The sequence below is a fragment of the Tamandua tetradactyla genome, chromosome 15, assembly GCF_023851605.1.
Source record: "Tamandua tetradactyla isolate mTamTet1 chromosome 15, mTamTet1.pri, whole genome shotgun sequence".
NCBI lineage: Eukaryota > Metazoa > Chordata > Mammalia > Pilosa > Myrmecophagidae > Tamandua > Tamandua tetradactyla.
The window spans coordinates 41,469,826-41,490,214 of record NC_135341.1 but is presented as its reverse complement, the minus strand read 5'-3'; the positions used below and the strand labels follow the sequence as shown (position 1 = coordinate 41,490,214).

General features: G+C 39.7%; 1 protein-coding gene and 1 pseudogene across 5 annotated transcripts in view; one reads left to right on the top strand and one right to left on the bottom strand.

Moving 5' to 3' along the window:
- The window catches only part of LARS2 (leucyl-tRNA synthetase 2, mitochondrial), a 200,267-nt gene that overhangs the window by 10,862 nt on the left and 169,016 nt on the right, over positions 1 to 20,389 (top strand). For 4 of the 5 annotated variants that reach the window (XM_077129574.1, XM_077129571.1, XM_077129572.1 and 1 more), the window contains exons 2-4: positions 2,351 to 2,605; positions 7,734 to 7,862; positions 19,247 to 19,338. In XM_077129574.1, coding sequence (XP_076985689.1) covers positions 2,372 to 2,605; positions 7,734 to 7,862; positions 19,247 to 19,338 — 455 coding nt within the window. In that variant the 5' untranslated portion in view covers positions 2,351 to 2,371. Of the gene's footprint in view, positions 1 to 2,157; positions 2,248 to 2,350; positions 2,606 to 7,733; positions 7,863 to 19,246; positions 19,339 to 20,389 lie in introns of all 5 variants that reach the window. The other variant, XM_077129573.1, reaches the window with a different exon arrangement.
- On the bottom strand, positions 11,321 to 13,243 carry LOC143657747 (PDCD10 and GCKIII kinases-associated protein 1 pseudogene; annotated as a pseudogene).

Below are 20,389 nucleotides of genomic sequence, written 5' to 3'. Positions count from 1 at the left end.
GAGAGACCACATCTGAACAACAAAAGAGGTTCTCTGGGGATGACTCTTGGGCCTAATTTTAAGTAGGCTTAGCTTATTCTTTTGTGCTTCTTTCTGTACCAACTTTAAGTTCTTTTAAATACCCAGATCTGTTTCAGGATTCTCTAGTTTATTCCATTGGTTTTAGAGAGGTTATTAGTAAGATAGGTATTAGGTAAATGTTTTTAGAAAGCTAGTTAGTTCTTGTTCTGTACTGTGGGAGTGTTATGTGTAATTTGTTATGTAGTGTAAATAAGTTATAGAGATAGGATTGGAATTTTAGTAAACTTCCAAAGGTACTTTAGTACCTTCCTTCATATTGGTGTCTCCAGGGAGAGAACTTGTCTGTGCTCTTTGTGTATTTCATTAGTTACAATGGCTAACAAGCATTGAAACCAAAAAACTTGTGAGACTGTAGTTCATTCAGGTCAATTTGTATTTTATTATTTATATCACTTTGTGGTTTCCCTTTTTTTTTCTGAGGTGAAAGCTCAGAATTCTCTCCTTATGGGTTCCTTATGCTGTCTAGAAGAGAAATGGCAGGCATCTGTCCGCTTATATGCCCTCTATTAAGCTGGCATTCTTTTGCTTGCAAGGTATGGAAATACTGACCTAGCAAAAAGACCATGAAATCTGTGACTACTGTGAATAGTTTGAATTATAATGAAACTCAGTCCCTAAGGATAAATGCAATTGCCTTTATTGTATAAAGTGTATTTATGTATTTATATAAGTGTATATATGTATTTATATTTTGTGTGTGTGTCTTATAATTGTTCAAAGGGACAGAATTGCTGGTATTCAACAAGTTTCATATAGTTCTCCCTAATAGCTACATTCACATCTATAAACTTTAAAATAGTCTTGCCACGCTGATGGGGACACTGTTTTTAGTCTGTCTCTGACTCCACTTCCAAAGAAGCAAGGGGTGTTAAATACAGTGAGAACTGGTATGTCAGGGACTTTGGCAGACTGACTTGTAAAATGCCAACACTGTGATGCCATTTTATGTGCGTATGAAACCCACTTCTATAAGCCTTTGAGAAACCTTCCTGGTAACATTCGTGATTCAGTACTTTCATGAAATAAGTCAAATCCTAGTAGATATGGAAAGAAATAGCACTAGTTTAGGAGGTTAGGTTCTTCCTTTGTTTCCTCTTGGTTTTGAAAGGTTCATTCTCATCCATTTTTTTATTGTAGCACTTCTCGAATGCTGCAATGCAAGAAGGCAGAAAGTGCTATTTAGTCATAAACCTTAAATATTTGATAAAATTTCCCCTCAACCCTTAAAAAAGCAATAGAACATGAAACTTCTTCAATGAAGCCATTTCTGGAACTCACTTATGGAGGAAATCAATGAAACATTAAAATTGAGTTTTGAGTTGCAACTGGATATACTGGTGGGCCCAACCTATGAGTTGTGTTCTAAAAATGTGCTTGAAATTTGGTTCAATTTATAAGAACAGGCAACAGAGAGACCCTGACTCCCACTATGGTCCCCCTTCCAATTTTCTTCGTTATATTATATATTTATTTCCTTGTTTGTTGTCTGTTTTTCCCTACTAATATGTGAGCACGAAGAGAGAAGGGACTTTGCTGCTTTTCACTGCTATTTCCCAAGCACCTAGAACAGTGTATGGATCTAGAGTCATGTAGTAACTATTTGATAAATGAATGAAGGACTTAATGAGTAAATAGTCTTCTGAATAATGTATATTTGCTGGCTCAGCCTACAAAGGTTATTTAACTTAGAACGTATATGAAGAATGCTAATAATAGCTCAGGGTCTCAGGTTCTCTTTGGAGGCCTGTGTTTAGATATCTTTTTTTTTTCTTGCATGGGCAGGCTCCAGGAATTGAACTGGGTCCCCAGCACAGCAGGCAAGAACTCTGCCACTGAGCCACTGTTGCCCACCCCAGATAGCTTTTGAGTTTTGAGTCTAAGGCCAAGCCAGGGTAGGCTTGGGGCTCTTCTGAGACCTGGAAAGGTAGGGAATGAAGCCTGCTGAACAGATGTTGGCTACTCTAAAGGGGAGATGGGGGAGGCGCTTCCATTGCAATCTGGGAGGCTGTGGAAGGATCTGGCCCAGGTGGTGGCTCCATTTGTCCCTGTAAGATTTTTGTATCTTGGGTATTTCAGGGTCATTGACCACCTTTCCATTAGAAAGTTTGTATTTTCCTCAATGGAACTTCTAAAGTATTCTTCTCAGAGAAGGAAATCATCAAAAAGGTAAGAGGACAGCATGTGAACAGGCAGGGAGCACTGGGACTGTGCTGAATTCCTTGGGAGAGGGTTTCTAGGTGGCTCATGTGTGTGTTTTTTGCCCTCTCAGGGCCTCCTCACCTTCTGAAGAATGGTTTCTGTTTGGCCGAGACTGGGTTTTTATGCCTCTCTTCTGAAAAAGCAGCTGAATATTGGGCCAGATATCATCAAATGGGAAAGGAGAATTATCCCAGGTTGTACCAGAGGTATTTACAGTGTCACAGGGGAGTGGACAAAAGAGTATACATTGCAAACAAGAAAGGATGTGGAGAAATGGTGGCATCAACGAATAAAAGAACAGCTCTCCAAAATTTCAGAAGCTGATGTGAGTATTCTGAGAGAGTCTTAAGTGGGTAGGGAAGAGGGTTGAGGTCTTGGATTCTGCCATCAAACCATGTGAGTTCAAGCAGTTAAGTGTGTGATTTTGAGCCAAATTCTTGAATCTTCCTGTGCTTCAGGTTTCTTATCTAAAATGGAGTGATAATAACAGTGCCCTTCTATTTCCCAAGATGCTTATGAGGGTAAACAAGAACACAAGGATAGTGCTGAGAAGTATTTCCAATGAGGTGAATTGTATGTGATAGCATTTTGTCTGCTAGGTGAATGACAGACAGCAACTAGACTAGGAATTCTTGGGGAAACTCATCAAGGAGTAGTAGCAGGCGTTGGATCCTTTGTGGCCATTGTGTTGTGTGGCAATGCACAGGGATCTGGCAGGGTCAGATGTGTGGCTCCAGAGAGAGACCTGGGCCCCTCAGCTGAGTAACTTTTTAGCTATATGTTCTGAGAAGTACCTCCCTTCCCCTAGACATAACTTTGGCCTCCAACCCTGTTCTACCATCTTAGCATCATATTTGGGGAGCCCCACACCTTTCCCTGGTTTCCTCAACAGCTGGAATTCTACCTTGCAGTTGCAGCTTTTTGAGTTAGAGGACCGTTGGCCTCTGGTCTTGATGTACCAGCTCAGCCCTCTACCTTGATTGGGTGTGTTAAGTACTTGGTTGGAGCCAGTTTCTATGGAGTGCTCTTCAGGAGGCCAGCTGCTGGGGGTCAGTCTTGGAAATGGTAACCCTTCCCTCTTGGTATTGGTTAAAATGATAAATGATAGATGTGATTTGGTCCATGCAATGTTTGAATCAGATCAGAGTGAAATAATGTAAGATAGGATTTCACTTTTAAGGTCTGATTTTCCTTTTGTAGTAGCTACCAGTCAAATAATACAGTCTTTAGAATGGTCTCTCTATGTCAAATTAAGAAGATTAGGCCAAAGGCAAGCAGTTGTATAACTGCAGAAGACCTTATTTCACTGGAATTATCTTTGTCTTTTAAGTCTCATTGTCATCAGACTTATTCTTTCTATGAGATTGGCCAGTATGAACATTATGAAAAATGTGGGATGGCTATTTGTGTTCAACTGAGTGAATTTTGGTCTTGATTAGAAAGAAAATCTGGTATTGAAAGAGATGTAGTGTATAGCAAATAAAATATAAGTTTTTTTTTAAGGAAAATATTTTAATATAATTTATAGTAGTAAGATGAAATCTTTGACTTTCATCTCATTAGGAAATAAAAAGCCTTCATGTCAACATGATGAGCCTAATTTAACTAAATGTATTTTGGAAACAAACTCTAGAGAGGAGTTTAATTCTGGATGAGTAAGTAAAATTAGTTGTTTATTTTTTTCTTTTTCTTGTCTTTGGTTTAGATCATAATTTAGTGACTTCCAAACATCTTGATGTTGAAGCTTATTGATTTTGTGACATGCCATTCTTCTTTACCATATATATATATTTTAATTAAAATGGACCAAAATAAACTGTGTTTTGATAATTAGGGAAGTAGCTTAAGGGCCATTGTGTACAATCCCCTGGTAGCACTCTAACAGGGTTTGAATTGGGGAAAGGTCAAGTAGAGAGAGTCTCAGTGAGGAGTCCAGAGACTTGGTTGTAATACAAGAAATCAGTGTGGTCTCAGCCACATCATTTAACCTCCTTGGTCCTCAGACTCCTCATCATAAAGTAAGTCTCTGCAGTGTGTATCTCACAGACTTGTTCTGAAAATCAAATAGAAAATGTGGCTGATGACATTTTAGAAACCAAAGTATTACATAAATAAAGACTACCTGAGGATGAAAGCATGTGGCGTGTTTTTATTGGGAACTGAGAATATGATGGGAAGCCAGTAGATTTTGAAGCATTTAAAATCAACCTCACTGAGATATTAGAGACATTTGGAATCCACCTAGTGAATTTTTATGAGTTAAATGTCTTGCCATGATTACCATAATCACATCATTAAGAAAACTTCCATTTGATGAGCATTTTACTATGTGTCAAACACCATCTTACCATTTATTACCTCATTTAATCTTTTAAACCCCCCTGAGGAATAATATTATTAGCTTCATTTTTTTCAGGTGAGAAAACCAAGGTTCTGAAAGTGACCTAGGAATTTGCTGAGATTCAAATTCAGGCGCATTTGATTTCTCAGTTGGTTCTTTCACCTGGAACCTTCTTTTGCCTCACTTTGTTTTGCAGATTTTAAACTGAACCCGAAAGGGAAAGGAATTTTTCTAAGGTCTGACTGCTAGTGGAGAAGCTAGGCAGAATTAGGGTTCTGGTCTCCTATTGAGCTACTCTGCCTTCCCAGGCTTGGACACAGCTTCGGAGCTTTAGCTATAGAAAGGCAGTAGTCATTTGCCTCCTGAAGTCAGAAACTGACAAAAATAATAGGATCCACTTTAAAAAGCCATCTCTTCCCTATCGCAAAAATCTTAATTTCTTTTAAAGGCCTAAATCCTTACATTTTTATGTAATTAGGAAAATTTCCTTTTCAACCGTATTCCTGCTCAATTTTAACATAAAATCCCATGATTCTTTCTCTCTTTCCAGCCCTCCTCCTCCCCCGGATATAGAACTCATTCCATTGTCACAGGGAAATGATTTAATTCATACAGAAAAGCAAAAGAAGCAAGGGCAGGCAATAAGCTGAATAACTTTTCTTCAATGAACAGAAACATTCATTGAAAACTTTATTGAAATATTGAAAACTTATTCCCAGCAATACTTTTCTATATGTTTTTTATAAACTCAATTTTGGAGTTTGGCTTAGCTAGTATCATTTGATTTTGCTATTTAATCCCTGTTGAACAAAAAGGAGATGCTTGTGAAGAAGCTATTTGTGGAAAAGTGTATGGAGGCAAGAGTGACTGTTAAACATAATGTAAAAAATATTAAAATATCAATATAATGAAGACAAGGTGATTTTAAAGAAAAATGCTTTTCATATGAAAATTTTAAAATAAAAAACTAGAAGTCGCCTATTTCAAGGATTCTTACTGGTTTTTCAGCTCCCAAAGAACTCGATAACAGCTATTTAACCATATCCTTACAAATTCCCAAAGAAAAGGCACTAAGCTTGATCCATATCAAGAAGGAATAAGGTCTGAATAGAGTGGACCATTTTCTTAACTTCAGATTCTATACCAGGTAACAGAATGAAGTCTTATACCTCCTTTGAGGGATTTATTTACAAACTGAGTAGATTATCTGTCACTCACTTATTTGAAGATAATTATTAAGTCAGTACCCCCCTTCCCTTGAGCCTAATCTCTTGTTACAACAGCAGACTTCAGGTCCTCTCCCACACTTGTGGGGTTCGCCTAAGAGTTTTGAATCTGCGATTTCCAATAAAAATACGTGATCAATACACTGCTATCCATCACATTTATGTAAATAATCTCAGTTGTCACTTCAGCATTTCAAGGTGATTTTCTAGTTTGCATATTATCCAGATTCCTGATTTATTCTGTCTCCTTTTTCTGCCTTTAAGCAGCTTTATTTACCACTCTGGTAATTTCTAGAGGGGGACAGTACAGAGAAAAGTTTCACTCTAGTTTATTTTGCTACTTGTTGGTGACTCTGTTAATGGTTCATTTAACTTCTTTGCTGAAGGAAGTTGAAATCAATGACTCAAATGAGATTTGGAGAAATTTTGATTTCTGGTTTCTTTTGCTCCCCTGATTACATTTGGCTCTGTGTATTATCAGCCATACAAATACTCAGCCAAAATATAATGCCCTTCCCCCCACATGAATAAAAATGGTCATTAATATTCTGCTTTGAATTTGTTTTTATTACTTTGAGAGAAAGCAAAACCTTAAAGAACTCTAGCAAAGCTCTGGGAAGGGAGTAAGGACAGAAAGAGAAAAACAGGAGAAGGCAGTAATAAATAAAATAGTGATAAATAACGCATGGTCCCAATCCCCAGTGATCAAACAGAAGCAATTATCTATGGCTCTTCCTCTCTTCAGGGGACCCCCCCCCAGCCCCATCCTCCAACCTCATTTCCCACCTGCCCTCACCCCTGCACCAGGTGAGCATTTAAGGCTGGGTAGGGGAAACACTCCTATAACCTGGACAGGGTTTGTGAAATTTGCTGGGAAAAATGCCCTTCAGTTACCCCCATAGGGGCCAGTAATAAAACTCTGGAAGCATAAAAGCCAGCAAACAGTTATTCAACAGTTATTAAACTCTTACCGTTGGGGGAGGAGGAGATAATTAAGACACAGTCCTTACGTTTGAACAATAGGTACCCCAATAAGGAATCAATTAAATCTACCTCACCTCTGGAGACTTTTCATCTCAAGTACACAAACTCATAACAACTTTCCCCATTTTACTGCTGGAAGACTAAGATACTGAAAGTCAGTGATCCAGTAAGGACTTCCTGGCTTTTGTTCATTCCGTTTGGATACATGTGAAGTTTTTGCTTGTGTTTTCTCGTGATGAAACTGGAGAGTGATATAACCCTGGTCTCAGGCTGTCTATATATCACCCCTGGAAAAAAATAACCTTCTTCTTTCATTGGCTTAGATTTTCTTGTTACCTACTTTTTCTGTTGAAACATAAGCTCATAAAATAGCAGGGAGGCTCAGGATCCAAACTTAGCATCCTGCTCTTACTACTACATCCAAAACTGAATGCAGCTATTTGAAATTTAGGAAGGGGCTCCCTTTTTAGAGATGTCATATCTATGTGAGTCAACTATTGTTTGCTTGAATTATATAAATATATATGTGTTGAAGCTTATATGGAAAAATATATAGTTCTTTAAGATCTAGATAGAAACCACCTTATTTTGCTTATATATATATATATATATATTTACATAGAGAGAGAGCGAGAGCACGCGCGAGAGAGATTAAAGATATATATGGGTAGTTAGCACTTTGAAGTGTGTAGCATTATTTTGGACATTCTTTAGCTTTAACCAGGGCTTTGAATTTGGTGTTTGATGTTTTTTTGCCAAGATATATTATGGGAATAGTTTTTTTAAAGCAACCTTTTAAAATGTTAAATTATTACCTTGAGTAAAGTGCCAAAATATTATATGCATACAGGGTTCCCAGTAAATGCTTAATAAATACTCATTGGCTTGTCATTCTTCCCTAGAAATCAAAGCCCAAGTTTTATGTGCTTTCCATGTTCCCTTATCCTTCGGGCAAGCTGCACATGGGCCATGTACGTGTCTATACCATCAGCGACACCATTGCACGCTTCCAGAAGATGAGAGGCATGCAGGTAAGGAAAGATGCCTGCCGGAAAGGCCCTACTCCACCTCACTCAGCTCAAAAGAGTGTGTTCAAAAGACAAAGGAAGAAAACCAACTTTAGTTAAGATTAGGACAGCTTTGAAGATAAACACGAAAATCTCAGTGTTTCCTTTCATGAATAAGAAAACATTATAATAAAGCATCCGAAATGTTTGTGGGGTTACCATGTGCTGGACATTGTGCTAGGAATGGAACTGGGGTGGAAGTGGAGTGGGAGGAAAGGTACCTACAAATGTGGGTAACACATGATATCTGCCCAGTAGGTAACAGATGATATCTCACAGTCTGGGGGGGGATGAAACATATAGGAAGAGATAGTCATAATATAGGGGAATGAATAAAATAATATACATGTGGATCACATTCCATGGGTGGGATGACAAGAGGTTTTTTTCCTTCTATATTTTTCATATTTCATAACAAGCATGTATTCTTTTATGGTGAAAAAAATAAATTTTTGTAAGAAAAAAATTGGGGGAAATAACTTAACTTCAGGGGAGTTGACATGAGTCTTGAAGGATGAGGTGAAATCTACCAGTAAAGAGGAAGAAAAAAAGCCTTCTTTGGCTGGTATGAGTTAGTCTCCCATCCCCTACTGCAGTTACCCCAGAACCTGCTCTTTACTCCTTAGCAAAACATCATCTTTAAGATGGGTGGAAGTGATCACAGTACCTACTCTAACCATGCATGGAGAGAGGAAGGTTAGAAGAGGAGTTGAGAGTGCAGACCATTGAACCAGACTGCCAGGATTTGTATGCCAGTTCTTAACACTTATTAGCTTTGTGAACTTTGACTTATTTAACCTGTCTAAGACCTTAGTGTCTGTCATCTGTGAAATGGGGATAAAATAGAACTTCCTCATTAACCTGTTACAAGGATTCAAAGAGGATGGCATAAGGTACTTAGTAACATACCCAGTACATGGTATGTAGCCAGTAAGTCTTAGTGGTTGGCAGCAGGGGCTCCTGAGAGCAGACTGTGCTCTTCTCTGCCCAACTCTGTGTTCCTTAGTTACCTTAGGAGCTTGAAATCAACAAAGGTAGAAGTATTTACAGTATGGAAATCAGCAAATACATTAAATCAAGGCTCTTTTGTTTTCCATCAGAGAGCCAGAGAAACATTTACTGGCATCCCACTGGCTATTGCTATTAGTAACCTGTCAAGGCCTGTACAGATGATACCTGCTGCCTCTCAGTTTCTTTGTAAAGATTTTCCTTTAGAAAGGCAAGTGCATTAGTTGTCATAATTGGTATGAAAATTTATGCTGAGCTTACACTGGCAACAAGAAGTATTCCTAAAAAGAAGGGGGAGTTCTAACATTCTTTGGTATTTGAAGAGTCAGTAACTGAATAATAAATTCAGAGATTTGTGTTCCACTTTAAGATGACCAAAGATGTTTGTCTCTCTGGTTTATGTCAGATGTTATTGTTCCCAGACATTGCTTTTCATCATTTCTGCTATATTTATTAGAAAAGGGCACAGAATGAAGTAGCTCTTTGCCTGAAGTACAATTCTTTATTTTAACTGTGATTCTTTAGCTAGATTTGTCTTACTTTTTACTTACGCCACCTTATTTTGGACAATTATTGAGTGCAGGCAAATCACTGAAGATTAAGCTTTAACAACAAAACTGTGCATTTGTGATAGGGTGCAAGGAAGCTTGTTAGCAGGTAGATGGTTAGGGGTGTGTTTGTGTGTATGTGGGGAGTGGATTCTAATTCCCTTGTTTGGGATGGCGTGTTACAGAGAAAGCTCAAGGCAGAACCCCATACCTAGAAGTACTGAGGCCCTTGTAGGCAGCTAGATCCAACAGATGAGATGGATCCCTGCTGCTACTAGCTGAAAGCCGGGGTCAGGCTGTATCTAGGAATTGGACAACCTGAGTTGGAACCCCATGCTACCACTTTCTACCTGAGTGACCCCGTGAAAGTCATTTAACACCTATGATTGCGCTTTCCTCATCTTTGAAGTAGGGATAACGACAGTTCCTCCTTGCAGGTTGTTGTGAAGCTTAAACGAAATAGTGTTTGAATCTGTCATATAATAATCCCTTAATAAGTGGTAGCTGTAATTATTATTTATGCTGATCTCATTTACTCTGAGCTGCTCAGGAAAGTCATTCACCACCATTTAGAAAGTAAATCCCTGTTTGCCACATAGAGTTGCCCTCTGAGAAACAGTTTGACTGCAGATCCTTGCCTGCAGTTCCTATGACTTGATTTTCACCTTGTATTTGAAGCCACTATTTGTTACTTGACTTTACGGCATCTTAGTGTCTATGATTAGCAGGCACCTAGGTTCTCTTTTTTCCGATTTCAGTCACTGTATTTAAAAGATAAGCCATCTTTTTTTGAGGTATCCTCCAGATTCCTCTGAAATTAATTTCTTTCTATGAGGTGTCCTCCAGAGTCCCTTGAAATTAATTTCTTTCTAATTGTCATAGTTCATATTTAAGCCAGAGTGTCCCAAATACAACCACAAAATTTGGCAAAAACTTATTCTGCCATGTTTAACTCATGTGGCAAAAGAGAAATAGACACCTCAGTTTAACTGTCAACAATTTGGAAGCCTGTTGAACTCTGTTTTGTGTCTGTATTTTTAAGTATATTTTAATCAGAACCAGACCTGTAATGGCATAAAATACTCCATAGATCACTTTGCTGTTCCAAACCTCATGGACTTAAAACCCAAATATAACACAAGCAGTTTTAAGAATTATTTTGGCTAGCCTCCTCAATACCAAAGGAGACTAAAAAGCAAAAATGTTAAAAAAAAAAAAGCATTAAGGCTAAGATGTCTTAATATCACAGCTAATGACTGACCACTTGTTTACTGGTGACTTCTGCTCCAACCTGAAAGCTGCTGAGCGTAACTCACATCAAATGAATAATTCGTTATTAGTTCACTGAGTAGTTGTCCCTGAAATTCAGCCATGCTCTGGGTGCACATTAGGCACTTTCATTGGGGTAGTTACCTTTTCCAGGAAGGAGCCAGCATTTGGCTCCCAAAACAAAATTAGGAATTTAAAGTCAAACAATGCTTTGTGATTCTGTGCCATTGGGATTAAGGGTCTGGATCTCAGAGCATTCTCATGAACATCTTTACCAGATATTCTTGGGAGTTTGGAGGGTTGGCAAGTAAGTTGTTTAATTTCTAGATTTGCTGTCGACATGGGTGCAATGGCCCACTCTGATTTTCTGTTCTAGTGTCCTGAATGATAGCCTGTCAATGGAGTGATGTGCCAAATATTTAAGAAGCAGTATAATTCAGGTACCAACAGTCAGAAGAGACACTGGATGTAAACACTGGTCAGGCTGCCTGGGTGGATGCTGGTGGAATATCAGCCATGGGTCTAAGGAGCAAACTCATCCCTACCTGCTCAGCGATGTCCAGGCAGTAGGTTACTTGCCTGCACAAACCCCCTCCCCTAATATGCCTTGTCAACATCTTCTCCTGCAGTAGCAGCTTCTAAAGCCGCAAGGACTTCTGCCACTGCTTTGTTCTCATCCACCATTTCTCCAGTCAAGTTTCTGTGGGAGCCACGGGCATCCTCCTGCCTGTTTCTTGTATCAACTACAGTCACAGCATGAGCAGGCCTCATCTCCTTAAAGTGGACACTTAAAACCTCTGTTGTCACAGCCTATTTAATAAATCCCAGCTTCTCTTCCTGGAGAAGGGCATATTCTAGCCATACTCCGCTGACCTGGGATGAATTCTCTCCAGGGCTCATCCCCAGCATGGTTCTGGAAAAGACAATCCCTATCTATATGAACAGTGTTGTCTACTACTGAGCCCCAAAGCTGAGGGTAATCCAGGGCTGGGATCTGTATGATATGGTCTGCTACTTCCATGGCATGGCTTTCCTCCTTGGAAGGAACCCTGAAGTCTCTATTTTGGATGACTAAGGTCTCTTCTGAAGCTGACAGTGCACAATCCTGTTTTCTTCCATCTAGGAAGAATTGAGTCTGATGAACGTTGTTTGCAGTACTGGCCAAGGGGCCCCTGTAGCCCTGGTGGGGCCTGGGATTCCTCGTGGGCCGCAAAGCAGCAGCAGTCTATGCCATTGATGACACCATTAGTATCCTCCATGCAGGACCCCCTTCCGACCCCTTGAGGGTCAGGTCCTTGGGGAATCCAGTGGGCCACCTGTGGACTTGCTATCCCATTTCTCTTCAAGCCGCATTTTGAAACATGTTTTTATTCACCAGGACTTCACTGCTCTGTTTGCCTTTTAGTTTAACAGCATCATCTTCATCTAACTTGCAACGTTTACTTCATTCACATAGTCAAGGGGAGGGCAGTTGAACTGGATCAAAGATATAGCTTTGAATCATTCTACAGCAGCTGCAGTCCATCTGGATTATTGTTTGTTAATCTGAGGGCCATGTGGCTGTGCCTTTCCCAAGCATGGTGATGACTGTGATGATGATGGTGAAGAATAGCTTCTGCCTTCTTTCATCTGTCTATGATGTCCTTTCCCAGGGACATTCCTTCTGTCAGTAAGACAAGCTTTTATGTCCACGGTTATGTGACTTGCTGTTGTGGAGAATGTCCTTTAGGTTTCTTTATATATTTGACTTCTCTACCTGAGGCTGGGGGGTGGTGATGGTGGCTGGGTTGCGACGCCTATGGCTTCGCTGGCCTCCAGTGGCTGCTCTGGGAAATGTGAAGGACTGGAGCTGCCTGGTGAACTGCTGTTTTTAAAGCTTTCCTTCCCAGGTCAGGACTAGTCCCAGAGATAGAGGAGATTGGAGTCAGTTAGAATTAAATGATCCTCACTGTAAGGAGAGAAGTTATATCTAATATTGGCCTGTCAAAAGCGTCTGACACATGTATTGATCAATTCAGTCAGCAAATATCATTGAACATTGGCTTGATTCTTAGTACTGGGCTTTCTAACATATTAAATAGAGATGTTAGAGTCTTAGGCTGAAAATCAGGAAGTAGGCCTAAGGAAAATTCAGTAAGCTTTGCTTTTTTCTAGAATTTATTAATTTAGTCATTGGTTTACTTTGTTCACTGTATTCATGAAAGGATATATGTCGAGTAATTCTAAGACAGCATTATGGAAAGTAGAAGGTGGAGTGATCCCCGCTCTGAGTCTGCTGTCTTCAAGGCCACCAGTGACCTACATGGTCCTTATCTTTCTCAGCCCTCAGCAGCAGTGGACCCCTTTCTCCTTTTGGGGGAATGGGGTGGGTTGGGGGGTGTCTGGTCCAGGAATTGAACCTGGATCTCCTGCATGGAAGGCAAGCATTCTACCACTTAACCCCTGCACTCACCTTTCTCCTTCGTGAAACACTCTGTTCTCTTGGCATGAAAGTCCTCTCTCCAGGTTTTGCTCCTGCATCTTTATTTCTTCCTTCCAATTCAGTCTACAATCGTTTCCTGCTTCACTGCATCTTTGCACACTTTATCAGGTTGAGAAATGTCTTCTTTATTCCTAGTTTGCTAAAAAATTTCTATCATGAATTTGTGAATCTACACTGGCACCTGAATCTGTGATACTTCCACTGACATGGCCACAGATAACCTCAGAGAGGGTAAAGAAGAATGCTCCATCTGGGTCGTAAAATAGAGAGGAGAATCAAAATGTTTATGGATTCCAAGGACTACCACATAAGGAGATCCAGATGACCTATAATATTCTTATCTTGAGTTTCTTTTGTAAGGATTATTATTAATGTATAATTAAAATTTTAAAAACCACTAGAGAGAACTAGTAGACCACTAAATTTGAGCCTACATAGTTTGAAAAATGTTGCTCAGACCATAAAAGTTGTCACCATCAAGTTTGGCATCCAACCACTTATGCCCTGTAAGCCTTTCTGTGTATGGCTGTGATTCTTAAACATTGGAATACATCAGGATTCCCTGGGGACCTCAGGTATCTGCCCTTTAAGTGAGCATTTCAGTTAATTCCGATACAAGTGGTGTAAGTTTGGCACTCAAAAATATTGATGAATGGGATATAGCGCTTCACAGAGCCAGGAGGATGTGGTCCTCTAGGTTCAAAAAAGATCCCGTTAGAGTAAGAAGAAAGCTAAAAGTCACAAACAGCTGCTCTGGCCATGGGCACATACATAGATTAGATGTGGTGGAATTTGTAAGTGAATAGGCAGGAAGTTTGGGGCCGATGAATCGGTTGATCAGGGGCTTTAGACAATTGACCTGCCCTAACCTACTTCACAGATTTGTTGCAAGTTTCATGAGACATAATCATTGAGAAAACCCTTTTAAAACCCTAATGGAATCTTCAAGCGTAACACAATTAATAGTAGCAATAATTAAGGTTTGAATGCTTAAGCAGGTGCCATCTGAAGCCAGAGCTAAATTATTCTGTTTTAGTAATTAGGAAAAGCTGCACTGCCAATTGATTTCCTCTTAAACTCATAGAGTGATAACATATTTAAAACTTAGCACCATGTGGTAATTTTATTGTGTTTTCATATGTTGTGTGCACAGATGGTTGCAAAATAGAATTACCCACCTCCCACCTCAGCAGGTCTCCCCAGCACCTTCTGGTCCAAAAGTGAAGTGATTAAAGCATCAAGGTGCCAAGTCCCCCTCACAAAGCTGCAGTTAGACTAATTTGTCTCAGGCAAAAAGCCACCGGCCACAGCCCAAATAGTTTTCTGTTTGGGCCATTTTGCTGTTCTCTGTAGAGGAGGCAGGAAATTTCGGCTGTGGGTCTGGAAGCTGCATAATCATAATATGATTGCCCACAAATATCAGGAAGCAAGAAGTACTTAGCAAGTGGAATGGTAATATATATTTCGTCAGTTTCCAGTTTGCCAATCAGTCAACAAGTGTTTAAGTGCCCAGGGAATGCATAGCATGGCATTTACTTTTCAAATTTTCAAATCTTTGTAGCATCTAAAAGTAGATAGTGGATTTCTAAGGCTTATTCTCACAGATGAAATTTGAAGGGGAGAATCAATTGCTGGTTCAGTGCCTCGATTGGAAATAGGCTGATTTCTCTGCCTGTCACATCCTCCACATTCCCACAGGAGGTCTTCTGCTTTGGACCTAGGCACAGTCATTTGGATTTTGTACTCGGTATTCTCTTGGTTTGTATCCCCAATCTATAATAATGGTGGGTTAGTAAATGTGGTAAACAAAATTAAATGTGTATTTATCTTTTCTTGGAAATTAAGAATTTTGAATCTACTCCAAAGAAACCATGACACGCTCTGAAAATAGCAGTTTTTGTGAGAAGCAGTAACCATAGTTGCTCTCAATTAGAAACTGAATTGATTTCAAATGTACAGTTTTGTTTTATGATGAAAGGGAGAAAAGGTGATCATTTCTAGGGAGCTGGTTGGCACTTGCATAGTAAGAATTGCACTATTCTCTCTCTACTGGGAAGGCAGACTGCCAGTTGCCATAGCTTCCTTCCCTTCTACCTCCAGACTCTTTTTAACTCTACTTTCTCCTGTGTTAGAGGAGGAACTGTCCCTTTGCCTGCTCTTTATTTCCTTCTTCTTAAAAAACTTTTGTTTTAGTTGTACATACAATAAAACTCCAGCATGTTTCCCCTTATATAAATACACACATGACATAGATAACACTAGAGTCTCTCTTGACAGCCATTCCCAGGCCCTCTCAACCGTAACCCCTGACATTTCGCTGTGTATATTTCCCCCAAGCCTTGTGTCCCTTTTTCTTAGCTTGCCAGCCATGTCTCAGACATCTCCACAAGGTGGAAGGCAGGGCCACCTGAAGTCTTGGTCTCATATCTTTATGACTCTTGATCAAGGAGGAAAGAGAGCCTACACCCCACTCAGCTCCAGCCAAGCCTGCAGAAGGACTCAGGTTGGTCCAGCCTTGGGCACATGCCTCCCTCTGTAACCAGGTGGATGGGTTCTGAGATTAGTAATCCCTACCAGGACTATGTGAAGTTGGAGGAGTAGCAGTTTCCCAGGAGGAGGGCAGGGTGAAACACTTTGGGTCTGCCTCATTTAGCAAGAGGGAAAGAGACCTCAGGTCAGAAAGATCAACTGGGTTGGGAATATCTAGTCAAGTTCCTAAACGTATGTAGAAAAGATAAACTGAGGGAATATGTATATAAAGATATTAAAATTTTAAAAAGACATATGCACTCACTCTCCTACTTGTAGTTTGTAGAGACAGCCATGATATAATGTTAAATAAAAAAAAGCACATATAAAATAATGTATATGAGAGGTTCCTTTTCCATAAAAACAAGCAAGCAAAGCTCCTTTATGTGCATGTATGTTTGTGTATATGAATTTGAGTGAGGAGAAAGATGTGAAAAAAACTAGTGTTACTGGTCACATCAGGAGTTGAGAATGGCCAAGGGAACAGCATCAGTTTTGCCTTTATATATCATTGCATTATGTCATTTCATTGTTAAAATCAACTTGTGTTCCTTTTGTAATTTAAAAAACACAATAAAGAGAAAAGGAGAGAGGCCCATTCAGTTTGCCCTCAGGTAGTGGTATGGATGCAGGAATGAAGTAGGTAGCTTGGGAGTCATCTCAGGCTTGAAATCCAAGGCTTCCAAAACTTTCCAGACTTCCCAGATTCCCAAGACTGGGGAATACAGCACAGGGACATGGCAAAGCAACCTCGCCTAGAGGAACAGCAGACTTAAGAGATCCACAGCACTGCTTGTTGTCCAAGCCTATATCCCTCCAAGAAGGCAGATCTGAGTAGGCCAAAGCCACACCCTCCCTTACACTCTCCCCAGTATGGTGAAATCCTTCTGGGCAGTGTTCTTGCCCAGGATAGTCAGGCAGGCCCCTTCCTGCCCAGCATGCAGATGGTTGCCTTCTGCTCATGGACTGCCCCTGCTCCATTCACCTGGGGTAAGTACAGCTGGGCTGCCTTCCATGAAGTACCTCATGTGAGCCATTAATTCCGTAGGAAAGAAGAACCGCAGGGGCCCTTTCCAAGTACCTGGCTGACCCTTTTGATCCTCCGTGGTGTTTGGTTCAGTAAGAACTTCCAGTGCCTGACACCAGCCTTCTACAGAGACTTGACATAAGTAACCCACCCTTGGGAATGTATATGGATGAGGATATGTATAAGATAAAGTTAGCTCTACCTGTTGTCAGGTAGTGAACATATTGAATGTGGCCAAGAGATAAGGGCTAGAATTTTGGCAAGGGAACCTGTGACGTGTGATGTGTGAAGTGTGATGTGAGGTGCTGTGGTGCTGAAGGTAGGAAAGCAGAGGGCAGCAGCAGCCCCAACAGCACATCTGCCACACTGTGCTCAGCACACCGACATCATGGTCTATCATTCTCAACAGTTCGAGGGAGCTACTCTCAGTCACAATTTAAAGTTGAGATGAGAGTAATTATGTCCCTAATGTCCTACTGCTAGTAAATGGCACGTTTAGTTTAGGATACTTTCCCCCAAACCACACAGTCTCCTGGAGAGCCAGCTTATTAGCACTTCCTACTCAATGGCCAAAGAAGATAGAGTGGCTCTGATTTTAGATGGATGGCCTTAATTCTTTAGATGGAAATATTCCTTCCTGGAGGGGAAAGGAACAATCTGTCAGACTATCAAAACCCAATTAAAATATAATAATGTGCATAATGAAAGTATGACTTTGGCAAGTGGCTTTAGCCGCTGGGAGAAGCATGACTTTTCTATTAATGTTACCTGCTAAGACAGGGACTAGGGTGAGGACAGATCTGGGGGCTGGGATTAGAACATGAGTCCAATTTGGGACACTTTGAATTGTAGGTGATTATGGGACCTTGAGACAGAAATGGCCAGTGGTTGCTGATGACACTTGTGCACTTGTGTATATTCATCAGAGTCTATGGACTAGACATAAGGATGGAAGAAAACTCTCTAGGCACTCGGATGTAACACACAGGTGGAAGCATGATTTGGATGCCATTTAGTTTTATATATCAACAGTCTTAGAAGTTTTCATACCCTTTTATCCAGTGATTCCACTTCTAGAAATTCATCCCTTGCTCTTCTGAGAATGGAACTATCTTATAAGGTATGAATGGAAAACTATAATCTTTAGGAATAATAATATACTATAGGCTAACACTATGTACCACACTTTTGTGTATGACAGACACTGTTCTAAACACTTTTCTTATATTGACTCATTTAATCTTTACAACACTCCAATGAGGTAGTTACAGTTATTTTACCCATTTTACAGATGAGGAAAATGAGGGGAGATGAGGAACCTACATGTGGAGCATTCATATACCAAAAGCATAGCTAACAGTTTGCAATTAATTTTAAAATATGGGATATTTTAAAAATTAATATAAATATTATATAGATCTTGGTCAAAACATCACATCAAGTCTCAAAGTTATTCTATAGAATAACTTTGCAACCTTTTTTGTGTGTGTGGTCTTATATGTATTTCTAAGTTAGTTTCCATATATCTGGCTCTTTGAGTAGGAGTGGCAATGTTCCCTTCCTAACTGGTAGGGGAAAAAGATATGGACTTCAGGAAGAGACTGGGAGTGGGCCTTTCAAGAGAGTATGTTACTTCAGTTAGGGGAGAGAAAGAGATGAAAGAAGAGAGATGAACAGAACTGTTGTGATTTCTGGGTGAGCTTGAGCAGGCTTCTAAGACATACAAAAAGGTGGGAATTGTGCTGGATTCAGGTAATTTACTGATTAAGAAAAGTGGGCCTAGGCCACTTAGGAGTCAGAACACAACTTGTTTAGGTCAGTGTAGAGCTGGGGTTCACGAGAGCCGCCGGTGAGATCATCAGTCATGCATGTCCAGTACAGCTTTGCTCAATGGAACTTTCTGCAGTGGTAGAAATGGTCCATATCTGTGCTGTTGCCTTCACTAGCCACCAGACATGTGTGGCGATTTTACATTTGAAAGGTGGCTAGTGTGTCTGCAGAACTGAATTTTTAAAATTTTACTAAATTTTAATTCATCTAAGTTTAAATTTAAATAGCTGAATGTGACTAGTGGCTGCCAAAATGGCTAGCAGAGCTCCTTAACTGGAAAATATTGACATAGGATGAGCATTCTGACTACCTAAATGAGACACACACATATATTTGAAATTGGAAGTAAATTTTTGTTATTATTTAAAAAACAATTCTGGTTCATTACAGAAAATATATATAAGAAAGTAAAAAGTACTCACAAAAACACCTACTCAGAGATAACTGCTCTTGACATCTTGGTATGTACCCTTCTAAATTCTCTAATGTGCTTGTATTGATAGGTAGCTAGCTGACTTGCATAAGCTTAGTTTGGAATGATCCAGAAAGGAATCATATATGTTAGTAGGAGGAAATACTGTTTATTGTCCAGAAGAGAAGACGGATTCGGGTCTTAAGGATTTGTCTTGGCTGATATTTCTCTTCTTGGTGCTAGGTTATCAACCCCATGGGATGGGATGCATTTGGATTGCCTGCTGAAAATGCTGCAATTGAGAGACATCTACATCCAGAAAGTTGGACACAAAGGTATGTATTTACAGTCATATTCAAACACTTGTATACAGAAACCTTAAAAAAGTTATTTTAAACCATGGATGAAAATAGAAAGCAAAGCAAACAAAACATTGCAGTAAATGATAAATAGGATTCTCTATGTTGGTGTTTGTCTTTTCGAATGTTGTATCCTTATCTAAGAAATAACAAAGAGGTTTTAGGTATTCATTCATGTGCTCATTTTGATGCTTTGTAATTTACAAAGTTATTTCCCTTTCTTTGAGTATTTGCATCTGGAAGGATATGTTTATTAAATTTCTATGATGCTTCTCTTCTCTTTGACCATAATTTGACCTATATAAAAATTCTACATTATAATTTCCTCTTAAGGGTCTGTTCATCATTTGCCTTTACCATTCAGAAGGAACCTCTTGAAATACCATTCAAGAGGAACTTAGATACTTACTTTGGAAATGTATGGTAACTTTATTCTGGATGCAGCTTTCTCCAAGTGGGAACACTCCCCAACCCCCACCCCCTAGCCCCACCCATGCTGCAGGTTTCTGTGTACACATAGGCCAGCCCTGCCCATCCGTCTCTCAACTGATAAAGTCCTTGAGTGCCTTAGATCAGAACCCAGAATAATGCTGTGGGCCCGCTACATCAGCCCCTTTTATAAGGACTAAGGTTCCTTCTTTACCCCAGCCCTTAGAGATATAGAAGGGTAATTTCAGGATCTGTCCCCAGTCTTTCCCCTCCTTTGCTTTGTATTGCCCAAGCTACATTGTAAAAATATCTACTGTACCATTCACTTCTTTCTAGCCCCTTCTTTCTACTTTTCCAATTATGGTTTATTTGAGATTAATGTGAATGATGAAAAAGAAGAGGAAATGATGATTTAAATAACATCTATCAAATGTAGCATAAAATAGTTTTAAGTGAACTGAACTAGAGGTTGACAAACTATGGCCCATGGGTCAAATCCAGCCTACTACCTGCTTTTATAAATAAAGTTCATTGGCATGCAGACACAACCATTCCTTTATAGTATACTTTTCTGTTACAGTAGCAGGATTGAATAGTT